Source organism: Mercenaria mercenaria, chromosome 3 (assembly GCF_021730395.1).
Source record: "Mercenaria mercenaria strain notata chromosome 3, MADL_Memer_1, whole genome shotgun sequence".
NCBI lineage: Eukaryota > Metazoa > Mollusca > Bivalvia > Venerida > Veneridae > Mercenaria > Mercenaria mercenaria.
Genome location: NC_069363.1, coordinates 30,310,194 through 30,335,414, shown reverse-complemented (window position 1 = coordinate 30,335,414; position 25,221 = coordinate 30,310,194). Strand labels below are relative to the sequence as shown.

General features: G+C 34.0%; 1 protein-coding gene across 1 annotated transcript in view; it reads left to right on the top strand.

Moving 5' to 3' along the window:
- LOC123525179 (uncharacterized) overlaps positions 1 to 23,795 on the top strand; it is a 144,078-nt gene extending 120,283 nt beyond the window's left edge. The window contains exons 3-7 of the mRNA XM_053538109.1: positions 4,674 to 4,819; positions 7,068 to 7,217; positions 7,882 to 7,952; positions 10,093 to 10,282; positions 15,168 to 23,795. Of these exons, the coding sequence (XP_053394084.1) occupies positions 4,674 to 4,819; positions 7,068 to 7,217; positions 7,882 to 7,952; positions 10,093 to 10,282; positions 15,168 to 17,229 (2,619 nt within the window). The 3' untranslated portion in view covers positions 17,230 to 23,795. The remainder of the gene's footprint in view (positions 1 to 4,673; positions 4,820 to 7,067; positions 7,218 to 7,881; positions 7,953 to 10,092; positions 10,283 to 15,167) is intronic.
- The last annotated feature ends 1,426 nt before the right edge of the window (positions 23,796 to 25,221 follow it).

Genomic DNA, 25,221 nt, shown 5'->3' with positions numbered 1-25,221 from the left:
GATTATAGGTCATTCCTAACGTCTCAACTGTTTGGTAATTTCTTTTATCCACTGCTGTATTACAATTGGTAATATTTCTAATGGCACGACAGCGGCAGTAAAATGGAACTTCTAGAACCATAAACTGTACGTCTTGGTGTGGTCAGATTTGGTGGAAATATTTTTGATTCTCAAATAATATATTACCTAGATATAGACCCAGGATTCACCGAGACCCAGCTTGTATTTTACGCTAAATTCTCTTGTATTTTCTAAGATAAACTGATAAAAAGTATCGTATCAATTCATTTTTATATTACCGGGTACGATTGAGTTTTCATCACAAACACTTCTAGTAGAGTTGGGAAAAGCCTTTCCAATTTAAACATCTAATGATCAAAAGGAACTTCGAATGAAGCAGTATTCTAGTAGTATACTTTTAGTACTAGTAGGTGCTAAAACCTGGAAAAACTTTACTAATACTGACGTGTCAAGACCATGAAATGTAAAACTTGTTTGAATATATACAAAATATATCCTTTTATGTACTTCGCACATTTTGTCTGATCAATATCTTTACAGCTACTGGGATGAATTTATTTTTTAAAAGATATAAACAGAACTTGGTCTAATTTCAAAATAATATCCTGGCAGTGATCGTTCCTTTCAGATGTTCTGATTTGTTTAAAATTGTAGCCTAGGGCATAATTTCTCTATATGCTTATATAGAAAACTGTACAATTCGTAGAAACCGATTTCGAAATAATTTCACTGCAATGTTCATTAGGTGACCCTCTAACATTGTTGTTAGGCGACCTAAGGCAATCATGACCCTCTTTTTTAATAACGCCAATTTCACGTACGTGACTGCACTGAAACGTCACCTCAATCAGTGAATTCTAAATTCTTGGTAAATTTCTTCATTTTATAGACAAATGTTCAGGATCCGTTGCCGATGACCGTATCAAGTGCCCATGCTTTCTGTAGCCAAGAACTTACGAGTAACCTATCCTTAATTATTCATACATGATAGGTCTAAATATTGGAGAAAGTACCAAGATGGAATTATTTAAAACATGTGTACAAGAGTGTTTATCCGTTTAGTAAATGCCTTCATTGTGAGGAGCAGTTATAGTACAATGTCGATCGTTAGCAGGGGTAAGCAGAATGTGTAACTGTTTATGTTCTGACAATATTGTCTGGCGGTGTTTACTTAAGTTAATGGAGTCTGGTAAGCCTTTAAACTATCAAACTATTGCCTTTCAGTATAGTTAGCTAAATGATACTTGAACCAAGCTAAGTATAAAAATTCAGGCGTATTGTTTTTCATTTATCATACAGACGAAACGAAATATTTTTTCAATATCTTATCTTTCAATATCAAAAAAGAGCCGTGTAAATTACTCGAGCCCCTTGCCCCCCGCAACAAAAAAGAAAAAAAAAAAGAAATTAGACTCTGAAAGAAATGTGGTCGTTGATTATCCCATATGCATATGTGTCGATAGAATTGTCAAAATATACTTTCAACAACAATTAGATTCTATAGATACAAAATAAAGTTCAGTGTAATCTTAACAAAACATATTTCAATCTAAAGTTTCAAAAACAAATCTGTGTTACTTTTGCAACAAACAAGTTGAAACTTTAGAGAATATATTTTTAGAATGCATTCATGTGCAACTTTTATAGAATAGACTTGCTGAGAAAAAATACAATCTTCTTTGAGCTGAAAGACGTGAAATTAAACGGAAAAAATGGTGTATTACGGCCAGGACTATATTAATAACTTGACGCAGCAGTATATTGAAGTGAAAAATAAGACCTGAATTAGAAAACAGGCATTCAATTTTGAAATTTTTATAACATATCTTAAAATAAAACTAGAAAATGAAGAAACATTTATATGTGGCAAATTACCTAAGCATAAAGCCAAATGTCTGTTTTTTTGAAATATGATATAAATGCCATCTATATCTAACATTTAAGTAGCAATACCTTTTTTAACACACAAAAACAAAACAAAAAATGAATTTGGAAACGAGCTGAATACTTAAGATTTTTCTCATTTACTTAGTCATTTAATTTTTCATATCTTTTTACTCTATAAAATTAATAATTCTTCATGTTAAGATAGAATAAAAGTCGTTCGTTATATGATATTATATGATGACAATATGGTTGGTGTTGCCGGGTTTTTTATTTCTAGAAAATATTGCTAATTCTTAGACGACACCCACACTGTCTTAATATGGTGACAGCAGTTTAGTCACGTCATTTAAACTTTATTATCAGAACCATTTTCACGCTTTACCTTAATACTTGTTGAATGTAATCAATTTAGATTTCAGGTAAATCAGAACCAAACGCATTTTGATAGTACGAAATATAGCTGCATTTACGAAATATGTGGGTGAATTGCAATTGCATTAAGATATTTTCGGCATTCACAGTCATTGACTCGAGATATAATTTCCTCTTCGTGGTTAGGCACTAACATAGACAAGTATCTCTTTTACCCACCGAGAAGAAATGATATAGCGAGAATGGATCTATTGAGGTAAAGGGCCGGTATTTCACGGGGATTAATTTTAAAGATACAAAAACAAACTCTGGTATATTCTTGTAAATACTTAAATCTTAATAACAGTCACACTACACACCTTTATGTAATCATTGAGATCCTTCGTGTCGTTTGGACTTTAACATGGGAATACCAACTTCTACCAAATGTTGCGCTGCTACACCATTATACTTGCGTTACAAGTGTCAAAATTAAAGACTGTATATTAGGATCCAATAGCAACATAATAGGTAAAGATTGACGTCTTACAAAGGCAAAACGGAACAAGTTGTTCCAAAATGACGAGCGATTATCACTAAGCCATTGCATACTATTTCATTCATGAATAAAGAATACGAAATCTTTAATCGAATAACTCATTAAAAAGATTTCTTGAGTACAATCAAACATAGAAAATATTGTTTAGCAACATTTTGAAAATTGAACTGAAGCATATGTAAATTTGCGTACTGCCCTTTTGTATAAATACTCTATATTGACAAAATAGTTAAAAACTTAAGTGTTTATTAATAAAAGATTATTATAGAAAACGTTAACTTCATGCTGTGTAATATATTCTGAACTGTAGTATATGCTGAATAACTAGACCTTTCTCTTAATTCCTATTTTACCATAAAATTTACAGGTATTTCGCGATCCTCGCCGATGAGACTTATTCTCAGTGCCGCTGCAGACATTGTAATAGCGTGCGTGGACAGGAACTGCTAAATTGAACTTAAATGAACCTATATTTCTGGAGCGCGCTGAAAGGCACGCTGTTATTATATTCAAACCATTTATCTGAACCTCATGTACTCACAAAATTAAATCATTTCAGTATAAACTGTCATTTTGTCACGATTGAATTATCTACCTGCAATGCATCGAGAGAAAATGACTTTAATAAACCATCATGTGTAAGTGGATAAGTATTAAATAAAACCGTAGGAACAGTTACATTGTTACTATTTTAGTTGCATTTTAGCTCACTTTAGCACGAAGAGCTTGTGGTGAACTATTGTGATCACGCTTTGTCCGTCATTCGTCGTGCGTCCGCGCGTGCTTCCTTCCCTCCGCCGTCAACAATTTCTGTAAACGACGTATCCAGCAAAACGACTGAAGGGATTTTGATGAATCTCAGGGTGGACTTCTTTCAAAGTTGTGCAAAAATAGTTCCGGTTCAATGAACATGTGGTCACTATGGTTAGAAATAGGATTTTAGCTGGCAAATTTAAAAAAATCTTCAGCTCTAAAGCAGTGGCTTGACTCTCTACCGTAATTGTTCAAATTATTACCCTTGAGACAGAAATGGCGACGCCCCTGAGTGTAAGATGTATATACTACTTGCTTTTATATAAGAAACTTTGAAAATCTTCTCTGAATCCATAACAGCTAGAGCCTTGACATTTTGCTTGTGATATCAGGGTTTAAATCTTCTTCTGTGAAGCCCTGATAGCTAGAGCTTTGATATTTGGCATGTGATATACTTTTCAAGTAATCTGACAGTTTTAGAGTATAGTATGTTTATCGATCGTTCCTTCGGAGGATACTTACAAATTTTACAGGTGCTTTTCATTCATTTTGTACATATGCATTTATTGCAGAATGATTTGCCACTCTGCAGACCAACTTAAATACTAGGCCACAATACAAGCTTTTGTACAAAACTCATAAGATGAAGAACATAAAAGTGGTAAGAATTCGCGCAAAGAGATCAAATGTATTATCTATGTATTAAGTTGTCTCAATAACAATTCAATCTGGTTTATCTTCCGTAATCTTCTGTAATCGTCTGTCCTGGGACAGCATAGCCTTTAAAATATAATTTCCCTTGAGCAGTCAGCTTACCGTTTATGATTTTGAGGGTTTGGGAGGGATAGTGTTGCGTCACACCAAGAAATGTATAGGTCAGCTTTTATATGGTGGAAGACTACACCAGATCATTTTTTGTTTTTCTATACCTTTCTGCACTCTGTTTCAAACAGTTTCTTTTATTCATAGCAAACCTTAGATACTGTTATCTAAATAAACCAAAAGAGTGGCAAAGGCTTTTAAAATATACACATGGGTACTTAATGAATGAAACACACCCGTATACATTCTGTACCAAATGTAATAACATTTTTATTTCCAGGACTATGAAAGGACGGCTAGCCATGCTGTGTCCCCATATATTACTCTGAGTATTTTGGTAGCTGGGGTTGTTGGCGGACTTGTCATAGTCATAGCCTTTATCCTCTTCTGTAAATACTGCGTCAAGAAGCAAAACACCATTAGAAGGTTAGAATTTATTCTTATTAAATAGCATTTACATTCACCAAATCATAACAAGCAAGTCATGCATATTTGTCTATCAATGTCTTTGAAAAACATATTTAGTAAAATATAAAAGTAAAATAAACATAAATGAAAGCTCTGAGCACATCGACTTTAACCTGATTCACGCACCAAAACCTAGGCCGACCATGAATTGATACTTCATGCACCGCAAACCAGATCGTCACCGAAAATCAGGCAGTCCGTGACAATTTACGCAACGCAAACCAAGCCGCCTATAAATAGGCACTTTACGCACTGCAAACCAGACCGTCCATTTATTGACACTTCAAGCACCGAAATCCAGACTGACCATGAATTGACACTTAACGTATCACAAATTAGGCCGGCCACGAATTGCCACTCTAATTGAAAAGGGTTTCATATATCCATTTTATCATAAGTGATAAATAGGAAATTAGGGAGGGTTGAAACACCCAAAAATACAAACTGACATATTGGTGAACATGACATTGCAAATAAGACAGTTTCGTGCTAAGCTAATCTCTTACATCAGCGACATTAGCATACCCTTCGTACAAAGCTTTTATTGCATTGCATGCAAGTAACAATTACCAATCAGTGTTTTGAGTAACGTAAGAAACAATCAAAAGCATCATGAGAGAGAGCGCATACTTACGGGTCACACTGCGGGTACGAGGCGAATGTTCTCCGAGGCAATTTGATAAAAGAAGTAATTTCGTCCTCTACATCCGATTCATGTGGTGAAGTTGGCAGTTGCTTACGAAAATAAATTAGTATTGCTACATAATCCATTATAGCCATTACATAACTGTATTACTCTGAGAAAACGACGATAATCCCAAAACAAAGGAACAAAATATTTGAGCGGAGGCTATGGTATTTGCAGCCAAACATTTGGTATATACATTGTTTTGCATTTGTATAAGTACTGAGAATTCGTACTATACCTTTACAGTTATCACTATAATTTCTAAAACGAACAAAGTAAAGCGTCATTAAAGGGAACGGTATTTTCGGCTACGCTTTTTTTATGAAATCATTAATAAGGGTTGTAATATTTGTGGTCATGATATTTTAAATAGGTAAATCCTTGTTTTCAAGAAAATATGACGTACGCTTATCCAAAAATATGATGTACCCTTACCTAAAAATGTGTTTAAATCATACAAAACAAAACAGTGTTTGAAGATCATAATATTTTGCTAAGCTTACAGAATCTTTAAAATGCAACTGATAAAGCCTCAATCATAGAACGCAGTTACCATTACAGCACTCATGGAAGTAAAGGTATACACGTACACAAAAGCGGGTGGACCACAAACCAATGCAATGATATTTATAAATATAAATATTATAGCATTGGTTTGTGGTCCACCCGCCTGTTGTGTACGTGTTTATATTTACATATACCTTTACTTCTAAGTGTATATATATATTGTTAGATTTAACTTCACACTGACACCATTAGATTATAGGTATTATGGGGACTTCCCAGCTTTTAATGTTGAAGGAAGGCCCCATGTGCCCTCTTTGCATTATCTCATTACGGGCGGGCACCTGGGTAGAACCACCAAGCTTCCTAATGCCAGCTGGTTGGCTTGCTCGCTTGAAGAATTCGGTGCCCCAAGCGAGGCTCGAAACATCGATTAGGGGCAAGTGATTGAAATTCAGCGACCTTAACCATTCGGCAATGGAGGCCACGCAATGATAAAATAGCATAGAAGTAACAAACAGACACCATTATAAATGAAGAAAGAACGCAGGTCAGTGGTTAAACACCCACTATGGAATTTAAACGTTTTTACTGGCACCAAACTTCAGTCGTTACCCTACTATGTTCTTTTATTACAAGACAGTGTAAGAATGTACTTCCCGTCAGATGAATCCCTTACACACATAACAACAGCAACAGGAACACATTGTAGGACATGAATATGCTCATATAAAGATATATAAATCAAATCGCATTTAACCGCAAATATTTGTACTCGTTGACTCTGCAGAAGCCAGTATACCAAAGGAAATACCATGTAGTGATAAATTCGTGTAAGATATTCACCTCCAAGATGTTTTAAATTGACAGAAGTCAGCAAGACAATTAGAGTTTGTGGTATCCGCTGCAAGTTTGTCTTCGTACAATCATCATAACGCGTTAAAATAATATACAACAATAGATCTAGTGATAAATTTTATGTGAACAATCAAATATAACTACATTTAATTGCAGGGACCAGGGCACGGACTGCGAAAGATCCTCTGACCGTCGCTTTAAACCATTCCAGCGCTATGAGACGATCAATTCTGATATGTTCTCGGAGCCCAGTACTGGGTCTATGGACGGTATACCCATCAGTCCTCGAAGGTTCCTGGAAACTAAGTACGTATTCCCATTTTCCTAAGGGAGAACACTAGATTTCTTTTTATGTTTTATTAACATTTCCACATGTACGTACTTTTACCAAAAGGTTTTATATTAGTGACGCCTACAGTGTTAAGTTCAAGACATGACAGAAGTAAAATACATTCTGCGAATAATATTATTCTAGCGTCCTGTTCACGCGCAAAACCGATGAAAACGGTCAGAGTGATGGAGATGGCTTCAAAATTCAATATTCGGCATATACTCCTCTCCATTAACGGTTGGTTGTTTATCATTTTAACTCACTCCTTTATGTAATAAATCGAAAAAAAACGCCATATCACTTAAATTGGATATGTTTTCATTATTCATATTCGGTTTTAGATTACTGTTACTCCTAAATTACATGATTTGTGAAAGCTCATTAACTTGGATAATGGCATTTATTGTGACTTAAAGGCAACAAAATAAATTGCGTCACAGAGTGGTATGGAAAGAAATATTCTGTTCCTTCCTATTCCAAAACTGGTTTAAGCGTGTTTCTACTTTCATATAGCAGACGAGGTCATTTACAAAAGCTGAAAGACGCCATAACAAAGTCTGAACTATCATCAATTGTCCTGAGACCGAGACATAAGGACGCTGGAAATTACATTTGCATATTGTTTTTCTGTTTTTGCAGAAGTCTGGAGAAGATACCAGGTATAGACGAAGCAAATGAAACAACGAGGCTTAAATCAGACTTCGAAAAAAGTGAGTATCTTTCTATTATATTCATTGAATAAATATCATCATTTGATTCATTGTTGCAATATGTGCTTTTTTGTATAAAGTTAATAAATAGTTTCTGTATGGATTTAGTCCGCTTTTGAAGGCATATTGCTGAATGAATGTATTCAACAAATTCTAGTTTTGCCTTGTATGCGGTGTTTCGATGTATTTTCATTGTTTTCCCACTGAATACAAAAATAGTTATTTTTTGTAATTTTAAAACGAAAGATGTTGTTTTCCAGTTTGATCCTAATTCAGAATCACGATTTATATTTTGTGAGTAATGAATCTTTGAGTAAGTATCATGGTTTTATTCATATAGATTTTTATGAACAAAGTTATGACAACTTGAATATTTGCCATTCTTAATTAAATCTAAGATTCAGACACTAAACATTGATGAAAACGGGCCCAGGCTCCACATTCAGTTTTTACATAGCTTTTGTAGAAAATATGATTGCTTAAAGTGACAAATGTAAGTTCAAAAGAGGCCGTGTTATAAATGTTCTTTGATATTCTCTTTGATATTCTCTGTAAAACGCCATATTTTTCACTTTCTCTTCTCCTGATTATACATGTGAAGGAGAACATGGCCCGGTTGTTCGACACTTTAACCGGCTGTTAAACTAATCGCCAGTTAAATTTTGATTCAAAATACTAGACTTCGTGGGAAACACTAGTATGATGTTTTGATTTTATTGTAAAGATTTTTCAGTCTTCATAATTCTTACCTCATACGTTTATTTTTCTAAGCCCACTGAAATGTTGAAAAATAGCCCTTAAAGTTAACCACCCGTTAGCTTAATCACCTGTTAAAATTTTGAACAACTTGGCCAATGTATTTAATTTAACAACATACTCATCTTTATTCTAAAAATATCCCACTGAATTAAGTTTCATCAAAAATACAATTTTATCTACAATAAGTGCGGAAAAGATATGATAAGCATATAAACTTAGAAATAAATTTTAAGTAATGTTGTTCGATTTCGTAAAATTTAATCATTTCTTTGCAGGTTACATTTATAAGTATGAAAACGCACCTTCTGCCTAAATGTTTTTGAATTATTTTGAGTAACTGCTACTGTCGAGTGTGCTATCTCACTAAAAGAATTAGGCATCTCTGATTGTAGCGCTTTTATGAATTATAAGCTTTCATTTGCACCCTCAAATAATAATTCACAACTTGAAATGCAATTCATGTATTGTCATACTTGTCAAATCACTTTTTTCTGGAAATGTTTTACACTCTGCTTTTCAACATAAAAGTGGGATGTAGTCGAGGAATATTCTAATAAAACATTTTGAATGCAAACAGTGTCACTCCGATAATTTTCTTTAAATACCACATAACTACTAAATATACACTCGATAGATTATACTGATATGAAACCTGATTCACATATATACAGGAATAAAACTTAGTTAAGGTAGTTCTGCACGTTTGATAAACCGGAAGTGATGGCGTAACGTCCTTTATCCGGAAACGTAGAATAATGCCTGGAATCGGCGTGCGGAAACGAAATGGCACTTTTACTATCTTTCGAAAGTTGAAATATGATATTGAAACATCTTACACTTTAAATAATTCCAAATAATGTCTTAAAATTAGCTTGAAATAGGCGGTTCTCTTTAATCGTAGCCAGATATCTCAAAAATATGTACACGGACCTATACATTTTATTTCACCATATTATAGGCCATATATTTATTTACGACTGTGAGAAGATTCATTAAAATTTAAATTGCAGAAAAATTTCTATTCGCGAAAATGTTATGAAAGTTGCGATATTCCCATAGACTCCCATTACGAAAACTTGCGTGAGGTCGAAATTTTTCAAATCATCGGTCTAGCAAAAAAATCAAGCACACGATACTATCTTTTTATTTGCTGAATGTTCTTAGTATGTTCCGAAGTTTTGAAAATTCAGAGTTCTTCAGATTCTACATTGTAGAAAAAATTTCGATCCTAACGTGCAGAACTACCTTAAATACACAATACGAGTTGTATGCTATACAATCTTAAATGAATGAAATACCTTAGTGTTAAGGCATCGTATTGTTGTAAATATACCTGTATATACATGGAATTCTAAACTGTCTAAAGATAATTTTATTTCAGCATCATTTTGCGAGACAAACCTAGATCTGGAACCGTACGTTGATGAGGAATACAGAGAAGTGGAAGAAGCAAAGGAGACTGACACTAGGAAAGAAGCCTCTGAAGACACAGAAGTGACTGGGAGGCGAGTATCATTTCAACTCGACAATCTACCACCAACGCCATCGGGATATTTGCGAAAAGGGAGAAGGTTGGGCAAAACTGCTGAACGTGATCCTTCTATTCCGCAATCCTCCTTTTTTACTAGATGTTCAGATTCTGTATTGTCTGGTGCCTTATTCCAGCTTTTTGTAACATTTTTAAAATCCAGTGTGCTGATAATTTCAAAGTCCGTAAGAAATTTATGTGTTTTAATTGATTAAGTATTCACCTGTATCATTTTTCTCGCATTTACACGCTGCGGTATATTCTAGATTTAAGTTTTGGTTATTTTTCTATATCTTGATACATTCTTCAATTTCACAAATTTTGTAATGTACTTACATCTTACACGCCTTTTAAGTCGCCGCTGCCGAATGCTCATGGTGAACAATTGTGATCACTTTTGTCCGTTGTCCTTCCGTAAACAATTGTTTAAGATAATCTGGTCTGAAATTACTAAGCCGATATTGACAAATCTTTACCAAATAGCTTATTCTATTGCCATGTCAAAATAACGATATAGTTTTAAGGTCTTCTTCTCCGAACATGTCATTATTCAGAAATGATTATCCTGTGACTCGACTCATTACTGAAAAAGTTAAACAAACTTAAAACATATACATATTTCAGTAACCATTTATGCGTCTTAGAGCCATCATGGCAATCGTGTTATGACAAAGTTACGGTTATGGTCAAGTATACCTAAATATTATTTCCAGTAAATTGTATATAAAATGGACAATGTTCAAAGAGATGTCACACACAGCTAGACCCAAAGTACAAGTCCCTACTTAATTTTGAACAATCATCCTAAAACTGACATAAAGTGAAAACAAGAGTAGCAGTCAGAGATATTTTCCAGTCACAATTGCTTACTGCAAAATCACATCAGAATCACACTGCTGTGACCTGGTGTTACTACTCACACTAAAACTGTGTTTTACTTCTCCAAATATAACATGTTTTCCCGTTTCCTCTACCAAACTGCCAAAAATACATCCACAATGGAATTAAAACAAAATCGGTCCATCCTTAATTTAGATGTCTGAAGCAAACCCAAGTGCTCAATAACCTGCCTACCATCATGCAATCTGATCGCTTCTGCGCTGGTTCCTTAGTCAAGTTAAGTCTATAAATATGTAGGAAACCAAGATCAATAACGTATCAATCATACCAAATAAGCAGGTGAGTGGCTATAGATCCTTCTTTTTTACAGAAAATTTGTTCACCCTTCGTAATATTGTATAAAGTTTCAAGACCTAAATATTTTTCCTTAGTTGGTTTAAACCTAAGAACCTGAACTGTGTTTTTTCACATATCTCTTTTTTTTAAACAGTAAGTCTAATTATGTCATGTTTCATTATAAATTTTGAAGCATTTTATTGACATATTTGTTTTGCATATAAGCCATGTTCATTAGAGCCGATTTAAATATATAGGTAACTTTAAGTCAGTAAGTGAATTCTACAAAGGTACACAATGTCAGTGTGTCGATATTTCATTACTTTTATACACACAAGATGTGACCACACCGTTTCTGTCGGGAAGTCAACACTTTTTTTGAAAAATCGCACAAAATTTAATTTTTGCAAGCCAATGAAAGGGTCCAAAACTTAGTACCTAGTATGATATAATTCGATTTAAAATTTTCAAAAGTTCAGTGCACATTTTTTTGCGACAGCGTATATTTTCTGTGGTAATATATTAAGTAGAGTACTTGCACCACTATGTATTACTATCAAGTTATAGATATAGGCGTATGACAATAATGTGTTTAGGAAAACATGTGTTACAGCAGTGCTGCATAGTGTCATGTTTGTACTGAAAACACAGCCCGTCCGCTTAGCTCAATAGGGAGAGCGCAGATCTACGGATCGCGGGGTCTTGAGTTCGTGAAATACTGTTGGAAAACGGCGTTAAACCGAAAACAAACAAGAAACAAACGTACTGAATACTTGCTTGCGATCACCATTCTGAACCTGTGTACTTTATATGATATTGATCTACGGTGTCAATGATGTAAGATTAATGTGGGAAGAAGCGACATTAACGTAGTTTAAGGTATTTATTGAAGTCACGTGAAAGCGATTCTGTTTAGCAATCCGAATCAACAAGGAAACGATGTCGAACAGACTTAAAACAAAATGTTTAATTTTCATAAAACAAATTTACTAAATAGATCACATGTATTTCTATAACTTGATACAGACATAAGCAAAGTCGGAAGCATTTTTTTCAAGCCTTTATTTGCATGTGTCAGCAGTTTTCAGACCTCCTTTCATTTTCCTTCGTTGTTTGTTTTACAGTCATCATACTATATCAGTGCATCATGTTTATGAAAATCTTGACACGAATTGTTTCTGAATATGTGTATAATTACATGTCATATTTCATGTGTATATGTTACCCTGACTGTTTGTGTTTGTGTAGTTTCAAATCTCGTGGTACTGGTCTATCAAAACATCGCTCGTACATATTGACATTTATGTTAGCATCATAAAACATGTTTTCAAAAAGGCAAAAGCGTAAAGTGCTCACAGTCTTAAAGCTCAAAGATAATAACAGAGCATATAATTATATCAGCATATAAGCGTAATACTACATCTTTCTGAATCAGGTACATAGAGATGATGCAAAATTTTCCATTTCAGCATATAAGTATCTTAATGCAACATCAAGCATTTATTCTATAGAAACATCAGTCGTTTAAAGCTGCTTTCCACACTCTAATTAAATTTCGTTATAGAAAAAAAATAATTTTACTTGTACGTGGTCAAATAATTCTGGTTTCAATAGTGAAACATTGATGATTGTTAAATTCAGCGTACTTACAAAGATTACAATGGTAAACTACTAACTGTCGTCGACGACACTTAGCAGTTATAAGTTTTGGCCGACAGTAACAGAAACAGCAGTAACACTGTTTGCAAACACTAACGTTTATTGGTCGGCGGAGCTTAAAAATGTGCGGCACAGGTTCTCTTTCAGTGAATATATAATTATTAATACAATTCATCATACATCATTTTACAGATATTTACTGTCTTTCAAATTCATTATGGCCCAGGTTTCTATCTCTGGTATGATTTAGGTAGTAATTGTTGGCTCTTCTTCATGTTCACTAACGGCGTTTTCTCCCTTGACAGCTACGTACAAAATTGATTAATACACCCTTTTCATTCTCAAAGTATGCGCGTTGCCATACAAGCATTTAAAAGAAATTAAAATTACGTTTAAATTCATGTATAATAATTTGTGTCACATTCCCTGACAGTTTGTCTTTAAGCTGTTGAATATACCCCCGACGAATATTTACATTGCATCCAAGGTCGTATATTAAAATATTCGCCGTTAAGTACCGAATTTCTTTACCAAGAAGCCTTACTGTGTGCTAGGGCTGCCATTTTGTTACTGTTTGCCAGCTAAGTGTTTGTTCTTTTGATTATCATAGTCTACTTTCAATTTCACATTCTAAAAATAGGTTTCGGTACTCCGATGAAAATAAGCGATTACAAAGTAATAAAATGGAATTTAGATAAAATAATTGCTATTTGAATAGTCTGAAACCAAAAAGAAAATATAGACAAATGATAAGATTGTTTGCGATTCTATGGAAAGTAGCTTTAAGAAAAGCTTAAAGAAGAAGTAGAAGTAACTTTAAGTTCAGTGAATTTATACTTATTTCAGAAGTTAATATGTACACATTTGACGTGTGGCATTTGTTTTTTACCGCCAGTCACTCAATCTGATTAAAATCATCTCCTTTTAATGCTAAGCATTGGATCCTCCGAGGACAGGCTATTGATACTCCCATTCACCGATCAGAGCCTTGCTTTCAACATTTGAAAGTGAAAGTAGAAGTTTAATAAATCTATATTTAACTTAGGATTCCAGTTTTTTCAATATGTGATTATCACGAACGGGGAGTAAGCTTATCGAAACACATGAGAATTAGTTATTTTTCCTATTTTTTCCATTCAAAATTGAAAAGCATTTGCAAGGGGTACCGAAGGTAAACTGCTTTAATTATAAAGCTTTATATTAAACAATCAATAAGTACGTGTTCCTCTTTGGAGTATTGGTCAAGAACGCAGGAAATTATTTTTGCCGCGGCGGCCCGGGTTCGATTCCCGCCTCGGGCGTGATTTTATCTTGATTTCACATTTTTTAAAGACAGTTTCGAAACAAAATCTCATATTCTATGTTCATAATATGACGGAACTTATATTCTAAAGCAAAATTATTTTAGCCAAAATCCGGACTTCAGTCCCGTTTTGGCAAACGCTTGTTGAAACGAGTCGTCTGATTGGTTCAAATAAAAATAAATTGGTGGAAACAGAAAAAGCAAAACTGGAAATCCGATTATACAGAAAGATGACTTTGAATAGCCTATCATCAGATCTTACTTTTAGGAAGATCGAGAACTTTGGTCAGCTTGCATTCACACTGTGGTTACTGTTAATAGGAAGTATAAATCCCAAGTGGCGTGAATAGTGTAATAAGTCTGTAAATTAATGATTTTATTATGATTTTGATACACCAATACTAAGATAATATATTTAGTTATTTATTTTTGAATTTGAAATCAGTTTCAACATACGTTTTCATTTCGGAATAAACATCTGTCTTTGAAAATATAAATGTGTTCTTATGCATACATTTGTCTGTAATATATTGTACACTGTTTTCAACTGCACCGTACTTATATAATGAAGATATAATCAGATGTACCACTTTTATATTTCCGTTACAACAGCCCATTATATCCATCACTGACGTGTTCTCTGACTGCAGTAAGTCCTTATAAAACAAGTTTGTAGATTTGTTTTACCTAAATAATATATGTATGAATATTTTCGTAAAGCATCTTTTGTTTTGCTGAGATATAAACTTACCATAACCTGAGGAATAATGATTTATTTTGTCCACTGTAGGTACACTGAGGGGGACTTTCACTACTTGAAGAAAATACGAATTGCAAAAAATAGTGTTCCTAGGCAGTACTCTTTAGGCTCAACCTTGCAACGAGAAAGATATACTACGGAAGATACCTACCTAGATTTGCACGAAGAGGAAAAATTTCATCAGAACGACGTTTGCGTCAAGTCGGTTTCATCTGGTGTAGAAGATTATTCCGTAGCGCATGCTTTGGTGCGACCGTATATGTTAGATTCCCCCACATCTGCAAATGGCGCTGTTGGCCCACAGCTTGTCGATGTTGAAATACATCACAGAGGAATTACGCCAACGAAAGAAGTGACTCATTATGGAAATAGAAAACATTCATACTCACGGTCTCCCTGTATGAGTGACAGAGGTAAAATATTAAAACCAATATCTCATAGTATGGATACTGTTAGCCCTTCAAATACGCCTTCACATAAACATAAGCGAAGGGTGAAAAGCTACGATGATGTGCTAGATTATGATTATGACATTTTGAAAATCACTGAGTTTTCCCGAGGACCTTACTTTAATAACGATTTTGATCCAATAATGGAGGTAGAGGGATTAGCAACTTCAAAAGTGCGCTATAATGATATGGGAAGCCTAGAGGTGTTGAATGATGATAAAATAGATATCTTTGACGAATATGAATATGAAAATATAATTCCTGATGAAAGTGATGCAGATACTGAAACAACAATTAATGGAACACAAAAGTTCAGAGAGCTTTGGAACTTGCGAGCTACCTTTGAAGAGGAGGAAGAATGTAGTGACACTATAAGAATGGAAGACATGGCTTCCCCTGAAGAACAATCTTCAGACCAAGGTGGCGCTTCATATTCACCCACATATCATATCCAGCATGCTGCCCAGTATCATAATGGATTTTCGTGCAAAGGAGCTACTACTGACAATCTCAATAATTATGTTGATCCGCAACATGTTGATCCTGAAGACTCAAATTTACTTCATCCGAACTATGAAAACAGGAGGGATAATTTTAGAACTGTTGTGGGTAGGAGATATCAAAAACGAGGTTCCACTAGTGCTGAAAATAGTTTTGACAGTGTTGAGACAGATCATACGGACGGTGATGCTACTGAGTCAAGCAGACACGAAGCTACGACTAGTTTTGAGTCGACTACGGATAATACAGACAGTACAGGCGACAGTCAAACTAGCAGACTCAGGCAAATGAAAGCAGATAGTGGATATAAATCGCTTGAAACGCAGCATCCACCTTGTGCTAATGGTACTAAAAAGGCATACAGTATGGATGATGAGATTATATTGTTAGGAAGTGAGATATCTTCTCCTTCTCCAGAGAAACCTATTGCTCCAAAACATGAAATTCTGGAAGCTGTTGGAACTAATGAATCAGTGCCAAGACGACATAGCCTGTTTGAAAAGAGGAGAGGAAGAACTGCATCTAAACGTAGAAGAGAATACAGTAGGGAAAGACATGTAGTACGTTTAAATGAAACTGCTTATGAACAAGAAACCGATTCAGCTAGATCTGATCAGCCGTCAGGTGACAGTTTGGATGAGCCAAATACACCAAGTACAAAAGTGTCAGTATTTTCACGATTTTTTAAATCACATAAATCTCGAGACAAAGGATTGTCGCGGGATTTCAGTATTGATGAAAAGACGAACACTATTTTCCAGGAATTTGTTAGATTTGATCCAAAACTGGAAGTTCACAGAGGAAGTGTTAGTGGAATTGAATCACGGCGACACAGACTCCAAAGAAAATTTACAGACCCTGGTGTGTACACCTTTGATGATACTCGGCGATTTTTGTCCCCAGAGATGCGAAGCACAAGTTTAGGAAGTGACAGCAGCGCAAGCTCTGCACGAAGGCTGTCCCCGCAAGACAGTATTGAGGAAGAGGAGTTTGAAGATGATATAGATGCCGCCGTGATGGATCACAAAAACAAAATGATGGAAGAACAGAGTTTGAAATCAGTTGAAGTGACAACACCTACAGTGTCAGTGCATGAAATACCAATCATAAAACTCCCCGAGGGTGAAACGGTCGATGCTTGATTAATTTATTTTCTTATTTTTCGAAGTGTGCATGACGTTAGTTTTATATATTGTATACGTTTGCTTAGGGTGAAAGTCTTTTACTGATAAATATTTTATCATATTAATTTAAACTCCTCTTTAGAAAAAGAGAAATATAACAGAATATCATCATAACATGCGCAGTAAACCCATAATTACGTTCAATAATTAAATCAGAACTATATGAAATGAATAAATGGTAAATGGTTTAAATGATACATGGGACTTCCATTCTGTCGAAGCAAGAGACATTATATGTCTCTTCGTGCACTCAAGATATATTTTGTAAAACACCCCAAATAGTAGTTATTATTTTTTGTTTTTAGTTGCCTGTTTAAGTTTATAACGTACAATATACATGTCGATAAGCTCGAGTTTTAAGTCATAATGAAGACAGTGATTACCTCCGGCTAGCAGTCTTCTCTATTCATACAGTATTACTATATAATATATGTCACAATTGTAGTAACTAAGATGTGATATTTTATGACCACAGTTACAACAACTTTGAAAATATACCATTTTGCAGATCTGTTTACAGGATCCTATTTACCTCCCCTTACATGTGCACCAGAAATTAAAATGTACACCTCATTTTCGTACATTTGACATTTCCTTTCATCACAAACACGCATTTGAGCATTGTATGATGTAGTTACTTTGTACCCGTTCCCATAAAGTAAAAGTGTGCACTTAAGCTAAGTTGATTAGGTAAATCACAGCTTACATTTCTTTACTTCGTCATCATTTGATTATACACTTTTCTTTGTGTGTCTAATATTTTGTTAGGAAGAGATACATGTGTACTGGGGTGTTTCTGGCTATACTTATTAGATTAGTTGTCCCATTTGTGAACCAAAATTGATTTTTCGTGGCCGTGTACGTCAAATTCTTTTATTTGATTAAGATTTTTTTCTGGAACAAGCTCTCATTTCTTTTAAGATGCGAATCTGTATTTTAAGGTCTGGATATTTGTCAAAACGATGTTATTATGGGCTGGGAACAACATTTTATTGATTAAAATGCGTTATAATTAAAAACATAAAAAGTTCAACAATTTTAATTTTTACTGATAAAAGTGAAACATGAAATACGATGCATACTTTATTATGTATAGCCGTTTTATATAAAAGTTTATTGGAAATATCAGATAACAAAATAACAACCATAAACTTTAAACGACACAGAAATGTGAGGAATAGCGTGCTACTTTTACAAAAAAAAAAGGAATGTTACCTTAAATACTTAATATAAAACCTTAGTTTTATGTACATAATATTTTTGTAACGTAACCGTAACGTTTTTAACATTTTTCATGAGCATAAAAAGGAAATCTTAGTAAGACGGAAACTTAACTATATAGAATATAAGTTGGTTTAACTTAAACAATAATTTTCGTACAGTTTAAAAGCACAACATCACCACATCTTCCCCGAAGGTCAAGGTTGTAATTATCTAGAAGCAAGGTTATAGCAGCATTTCGTTTTTTCTACTGTACTTGTTACTTACGTAAACGTAAAATACATATCAAGATTTTCATTCTTCGTATATTTTATTCAGTTTCAAGTCTTGAATGGGACAGATCAAACCTTTGTGAAAATAAAAGCGAGATTACAGCAGCATACGAGTACATCACCTTATACTTGCATTGATGCGTACAAGGGGCCTCCGTGGCCGAGTGGTTAAGGTCGCTGACTTCAAATCACTTGCACCTCATCGATATAGGTTCGAGCCTCACTCGGGGCGTTGAATTTTTCATATGAGGAAGCCATCCAGCTGGCTAACGGAAGGTCGGGGGTTCTACCCAGGTGAGGAAATAAAGCACGGAGGGGTACCTGGGGTCTTCCTCCACCATTAAAGCTGGAAAGTCGCCATATGACCTATAATTGTGTCGGTGCGACGTTAAATCCAACAAAATAAATAAATTGATGTGTACAAATACAATAAAATATGTATAGTAGTCGCAACTTGACCGCGATGGTTGACTTTGGGCTGATTATTCATATCGATAATTTCATTACAGAAATCAGGGGTGCTTAGGTTAGCCGTGTATATTTATATGGAATTAGTTTGTATACAGCGCAGTATCAAAGTATATATACTTACATTTGATCAGTTAAAATCTCCCAATACACTAATTTATATTTACACAAATTTATATTTCCTTTTTCTCGTGCAGCTCGTGTTTTTACGTAAACTCCTTTTCAATAGTAGGTTGTGCCTCATTATGTATTATAATGCAAAGGTCAACCATCGGGGTCAAGTTGCGTCCACTATACATGAAGATACATATGATGATATGACAAAGTAAAACTAATGCAGGGCTGAAAGCGAAAGAAGAGTCGATCTGCTTCTTAATTCATATGCATTTAGACCTCTCTGGCTCTGAGCCCTTGACTTATAATTTAATTATTCCGTGATAGACAACATGGACAAAACAAATACATATAACTCACAGCATCCATTAGAACAATATTGATTTGAAAAGATGTGACTTTATAGAGCAACAAGCTGCTTTGTACGTAATGTAAATATACCTCTATAGAGGTATAAACGTGGTATAGTCGGCTACACTGTGAATATAAAAAAGTGGGTTCGATAATTTTAAACGCAGTTTGTGAAAATGATAATCAGCACATGTCCAATGTCATGATAACCTGTCAGATGGAGTGCCAGATTACTTATATCTCTGCCAAAATGTTTGTTTACATGCTGGATGTGTTTAAAATACAATTCTAACACTTTTAAGATTTTCTTTTGTATAAACAAAGAAGGATTATAGCGTGCATTGTCTTGTCGATTAAAAACGTTTCGCAAAATGACCAACTTTTGGCTATTCCGCCTAAAAAAGGATTCCACATTAGTATCCATTCCTGGTGTTATTCTGTCGTGTTAGAACTGAAATAGATTTTTCAGCCTGAGTGATTAATTACGACGCATCTGAACGAAAAATAAAACGTATTTTATTTGCCAACAAAGCACGCACAACTAAAATCTATTTCCCAATTAACCAGCTCTTAATAGTTATATTTTAAACAATATTTTTATTGACCTGAGTTATCAGAATGAATAATAACTGTTGTAAGTTTATGATTTATTTAGGTAAGTGTTGCTCAGTATGGTGCTTTTTAATACCGACGTCAGATTTAAGGTATTAATTCATAAAACAATTTAACATTTCAATATTCTGATTGCATTTTTTTTTTTTGGATAAAGCATGGTCTTTTAAAGTGCATGTAAATTTACAATAGAAATCAATAAAGTATGAATATACATTACCAGTTTTTATAAAGCAACATATGTGATTTTCACAGCTGTACAGTTGCAAAAATTGCCAGTGAATGCGACAATACCCTTCTTGTAACTCTATAAAAATTTGTAAATCATCGAGATGCAAATCTGCATTGATGTTATTTCAAAGATTAAGACAGACTATTCTACCAAAAGTTCGTTATAATCCCGAGTCGAACTAGGGAACCATGATGGTAGGTTTTTGGAATGCAAAAATAAGTGATGTATCTTGCATATGTATCCGTTCAGTGATAACAAAGTCATGAGCCTAGTACCGTAACTTTTAGAGCACTTATTTTATTTTATGAAACATCAATTCAAAACTTCCATTTCCCCTTATGGACGTTTCTGGAATTTTCAGGGCGTGTTGTTTGGAATTTGTGGTGTATAACAAAGTTTGTACAATAATCGTTTTGAGAACCTAAGTCTTTATTAATAAATATAACCACATTTTTCCACACAGAAAAAGGTATCATTTTGCTCAAGAAACTCCAGTTTGAGAACACGTAGCATGTCAGGTTGGGATTTTTTATTTATAATAATTTATTATCAAACTCTTGTACTCTTGTGGAATTTACATCTCTTTTACGTGTACATGTATATGTGTCAATCTGGCTGTGCCTTGACAATCTTTAATATAAATAAAAATAATATTATGTTTATATATAAATTTGACCTTTGAGAGGACAGAAATATCGTATTGATATATATACATTACCTCCAGCCAGAGAGAATTCTAAATGTTTTTAATGTTGGAGTTAGCATGTAATTCGAAGCTGTCAACAAAGGTTCATATAGACTTTTGGTTTACTTTTAAATTATACTAATTACTGTCAACTTATTAGTTTATTTACCAGAACAAAAGAGAAACTAAAGTACATGGAAGTTAAAATGGCTGTGTATTTTCTGCTAGTATTTTCATTCAGAAGTAAATAGCTGTTTGAAAACGTATTGTAAGAGTTATATTTGAAAATGAGTTTTACACAACAAAATTATCTTGAAATGGGTATGTTTTTAACAAAATGGCTGAAAATTGTCAAGGTTGAAATATCATTCTAATATGCTTGCTTCTGTTAAAACACCCTTACGCTAGAATGACGTCACATTAACGTGCGGTGACGTCAACGTTTTTGTTGCGACAAGAAAGAGCGCTTCTGTATTTTATCTACTGTTTTAGATTAAGGGCATATTAGAATCGAAATAATTTATAGCACAAGCGTGTTTTAAGACTATTTATACATTCGGGTGGTGATACGTATAACCACCCATCGTGCATAAATAGTGTTGAAGCACTCTTTTGCTATAAATTATTTCTTAATTAAATAAACTGAACACAGTCGCACAACGTTTAAATATGCTGTATGTGAGTGCACAGTGTTGTTGGTCTTTTGTACTTACTCTGTTAAAAAGTTATATATCTTATGGCCATGTTTCACTAAAATATTTTATCTTTAAATATATACTTCAAATGTGTGAAATCCTTCATTAAATGTATTTAACTTTACTTAATATATAAATTCAGTTTACATATAGAGCAACATTCATAATAAAATGTCATGCAGTAACAGCTGATTGTTAAAAAAGCCAGTTTTTAGTGGTAGTACAAATGTTTATTATATACCTATTTAAATTCTGTCAAAAATACAGCTTGCATTTCACAAGGAAATATGAACAGGCTGAAAAAAATCCCGTATTGTACCTTCCAAAAATCCCGTATTGTACCTCCATATTGTATGTTGCCGGACTACTTTCAATGAATATGCATGAGCTAACACAGGTATATGAATAGCGCACACAAAAACATCATTCATTTCATTTTAACATCAACAAACTTTTAAGATTTCGTTCGATTACAAATAAACAAACAAAAAGGTGGAGGTATATTACAGTAGCTAGGTCTGGGATTTTGTATTCGGCTCTCGTGGATTTTGCAAGGACGGATATCACTCGGCGCATGCGCGCCTCGTGAGATCCGATCCCAGATCGAGCTATTGTTATAATAACCCTATTATACAGTGTTTATCTGTACATGTATACAGTTTAAAACTAATGCATAGTACTGTCAATACACATCAACTTGTTAATTTCATGTTTACATAAACCATACGAAGTAATTGTTCATGTTTTTAAATATGAAATTTGGATCTAATATACCTTTAACCAGAGAGTACCCATTCTTATATATATGTTTATGTGCATCTATAAACATATTTCTAAATATGCTACTAAAATCAAATTCTCCTCAAGTTTTGATTTTTCTCTGGCTACGGTAAATGTACATACATCAATTAAGTTTATGTTCTGTTAAGGTACGTTCATAATACCTATATAATTAACATTGATATACGGGTTTCACGCGCAAGAATCAGAATGACTCACAGTTAGGCAAAAGAAAAAAAATGATTAGAAAAAGAAAATTGATGCTGATTAAAACGATGAAGAAGGAGAAAAGGTGGTCATTATTGTTTGTTGTAAAGTCATAGATGTTCTCTACTTTCTTGAATATTTTTACTCGGTTCTACACTGACACGGGTCATATGGGTCGTTCGTATAAACTTCTATAAACTTTCCAAAGTATGAATTTTTAAGGTACTAGTATCGTTGTAAGGAATGTACAAAAGCAACGTTTCTAAAGGAGGAAAAGCATTTCTGATAATCCAGATCAACATTATAGATTATATGCCATGTTTACAAACATTTAAGACCGTTTTTTTCACTTTTTAATGCCTAATATGTATATTTTACATAAGCTTCGGTGTAAAGGCCATTAATGAACATATACAATGTTTTCATCAAGTAGCTTATAATCACAAATCTGATGAACACAAGCGCCAATCATGATTCAAGCACGTGTCACCAGAACATTTTCTACATTGCCAGATCTGCCTTGTCCTATTTGTAGTTAGTTGTTAATTACTCTATGTAGTATTAATGTTTGATTCACGTATTCCGTAACAGGGTTTTTACATTCACTTTTCTTGCCCGGTAATATCGTTTATTTGTATTTTGAAAAATCGTTTGCAGGATGAGGAAGAACTTTAAAATAAAACGTTGTTATGGATTAGGTGAACTGTATTGACTTATGTATGAGCTCATTGTGTTTGCACAAGTCTTTACGACATCTGAAAATATTTAACAAATATATTATTGTTTTAACTGTAAATATATTTATATATTTTTTCTCTTTTCTATGAATTTTAACATTCCAAATTGATATATTTCAAGAGAGACTTTATTAAAATTCAAGTATATAACATTGTTGTGGTTTATTGTAGTAAACATCCCAGAACTACACGAAATAATTATCCTATAAACGTGTTTGAAGCAACGCAAGATAATATGCGTTTGACTTCGTTTCTTTTTTGTCCAGCTGCCTGAAAGATGTGTCTGTAACTATACTGAAGGCCAGTGGTGAATAAAGTTGTGTTTGTCAAAAGATTGATCATTCAGGCTCGTGGTCTCCGTTCGTCATATATGTGTTCAGTGCTAATCTTGTATGAAGAGATTTTGACATATCTTGGTAGAGACACGGACTAGAAAATGTGTCGCGTTCGGACACAAGTGTATCTGTAAATGTGTCAATTATTGGTCAATGCATGCAGACAGTTTTCAGCATACCTATTATATGCACAGATTTCAGAAGAAAGTTTGTAAAAACGATTTAGGCTCAGGTCAGTTGCACTTTCCTAGCAGGCATTCTTAAACAAAATTTTTTATAAAACTAACAAAGAAATGAAGCTTTTATTGTTGTTGTTGTTTTTTTTCGGCAAATTTTGTAATTAAACGGAAGGATAGTCTTCGTTCAATTACCATTGATTATTTTGCACATCACAAAATACGCTCGGATAAAGCGGACGCTTTCACAAAATCCTAACAAGTATCATCAGCTGTAAGACTTCATTCCATAACGTACACTATTGAACACGAACTGTCTCAATATCTAGAATATTCAAGGAACATTGCAAAGTCGCTATTCCAATTAATTGTGACAGGACTTGCGTCATCATATTGATATTCGTAGAAGTAATATCAAACAAACTTGATTATAACATGGTAAAGTACAGGTATTAGGTCTGTTACAAAATGTTGGACATAAAGTATTGTCCCCTTGAGCTCTGTGTTTCACAGAATTTGTTTGATATATTTGAGGATTCCGGAGACATACAGTTGATTGTGACTTTGTAACAAAAGCAAAAGCATTATCAAAATGATTCTGATTTAAGACGGAAGAGTACACGCTAATGGTGTGCGAAAGGTAAATGTATTTTAATGAAAGCCTTTGTTTCTGGCATATATGCATTCGCAAAAGGACAGAATGCACAATGCACCATGTTTTAACAGATAAGGATATATACGCTTGCGGAATAATTTCAAGAGGGCGCAGTCGAGTGAATTATGCACGCGGCATATAACCGATGATATGTTAGAATATGACTCTGCTAAATATTATTTCGATTCTAATATGTCTTTTTTTTTTTTTTGCTACACAAGTAGAAGAAATAGGGTAGTACTATTTCATGGCGCATGTATGGCACCAGATGTAGGAAGTCGACGTGACGTCAACGCATAACTACGTTTTAACAGTGTTAAAATACGGGAAGTAACACGTCTCGTCGTATAACTTAGGAGTGCGTATAGTTCTTTTTCGCGCCTAATAACGTATATAGTGTGTGTGAATTA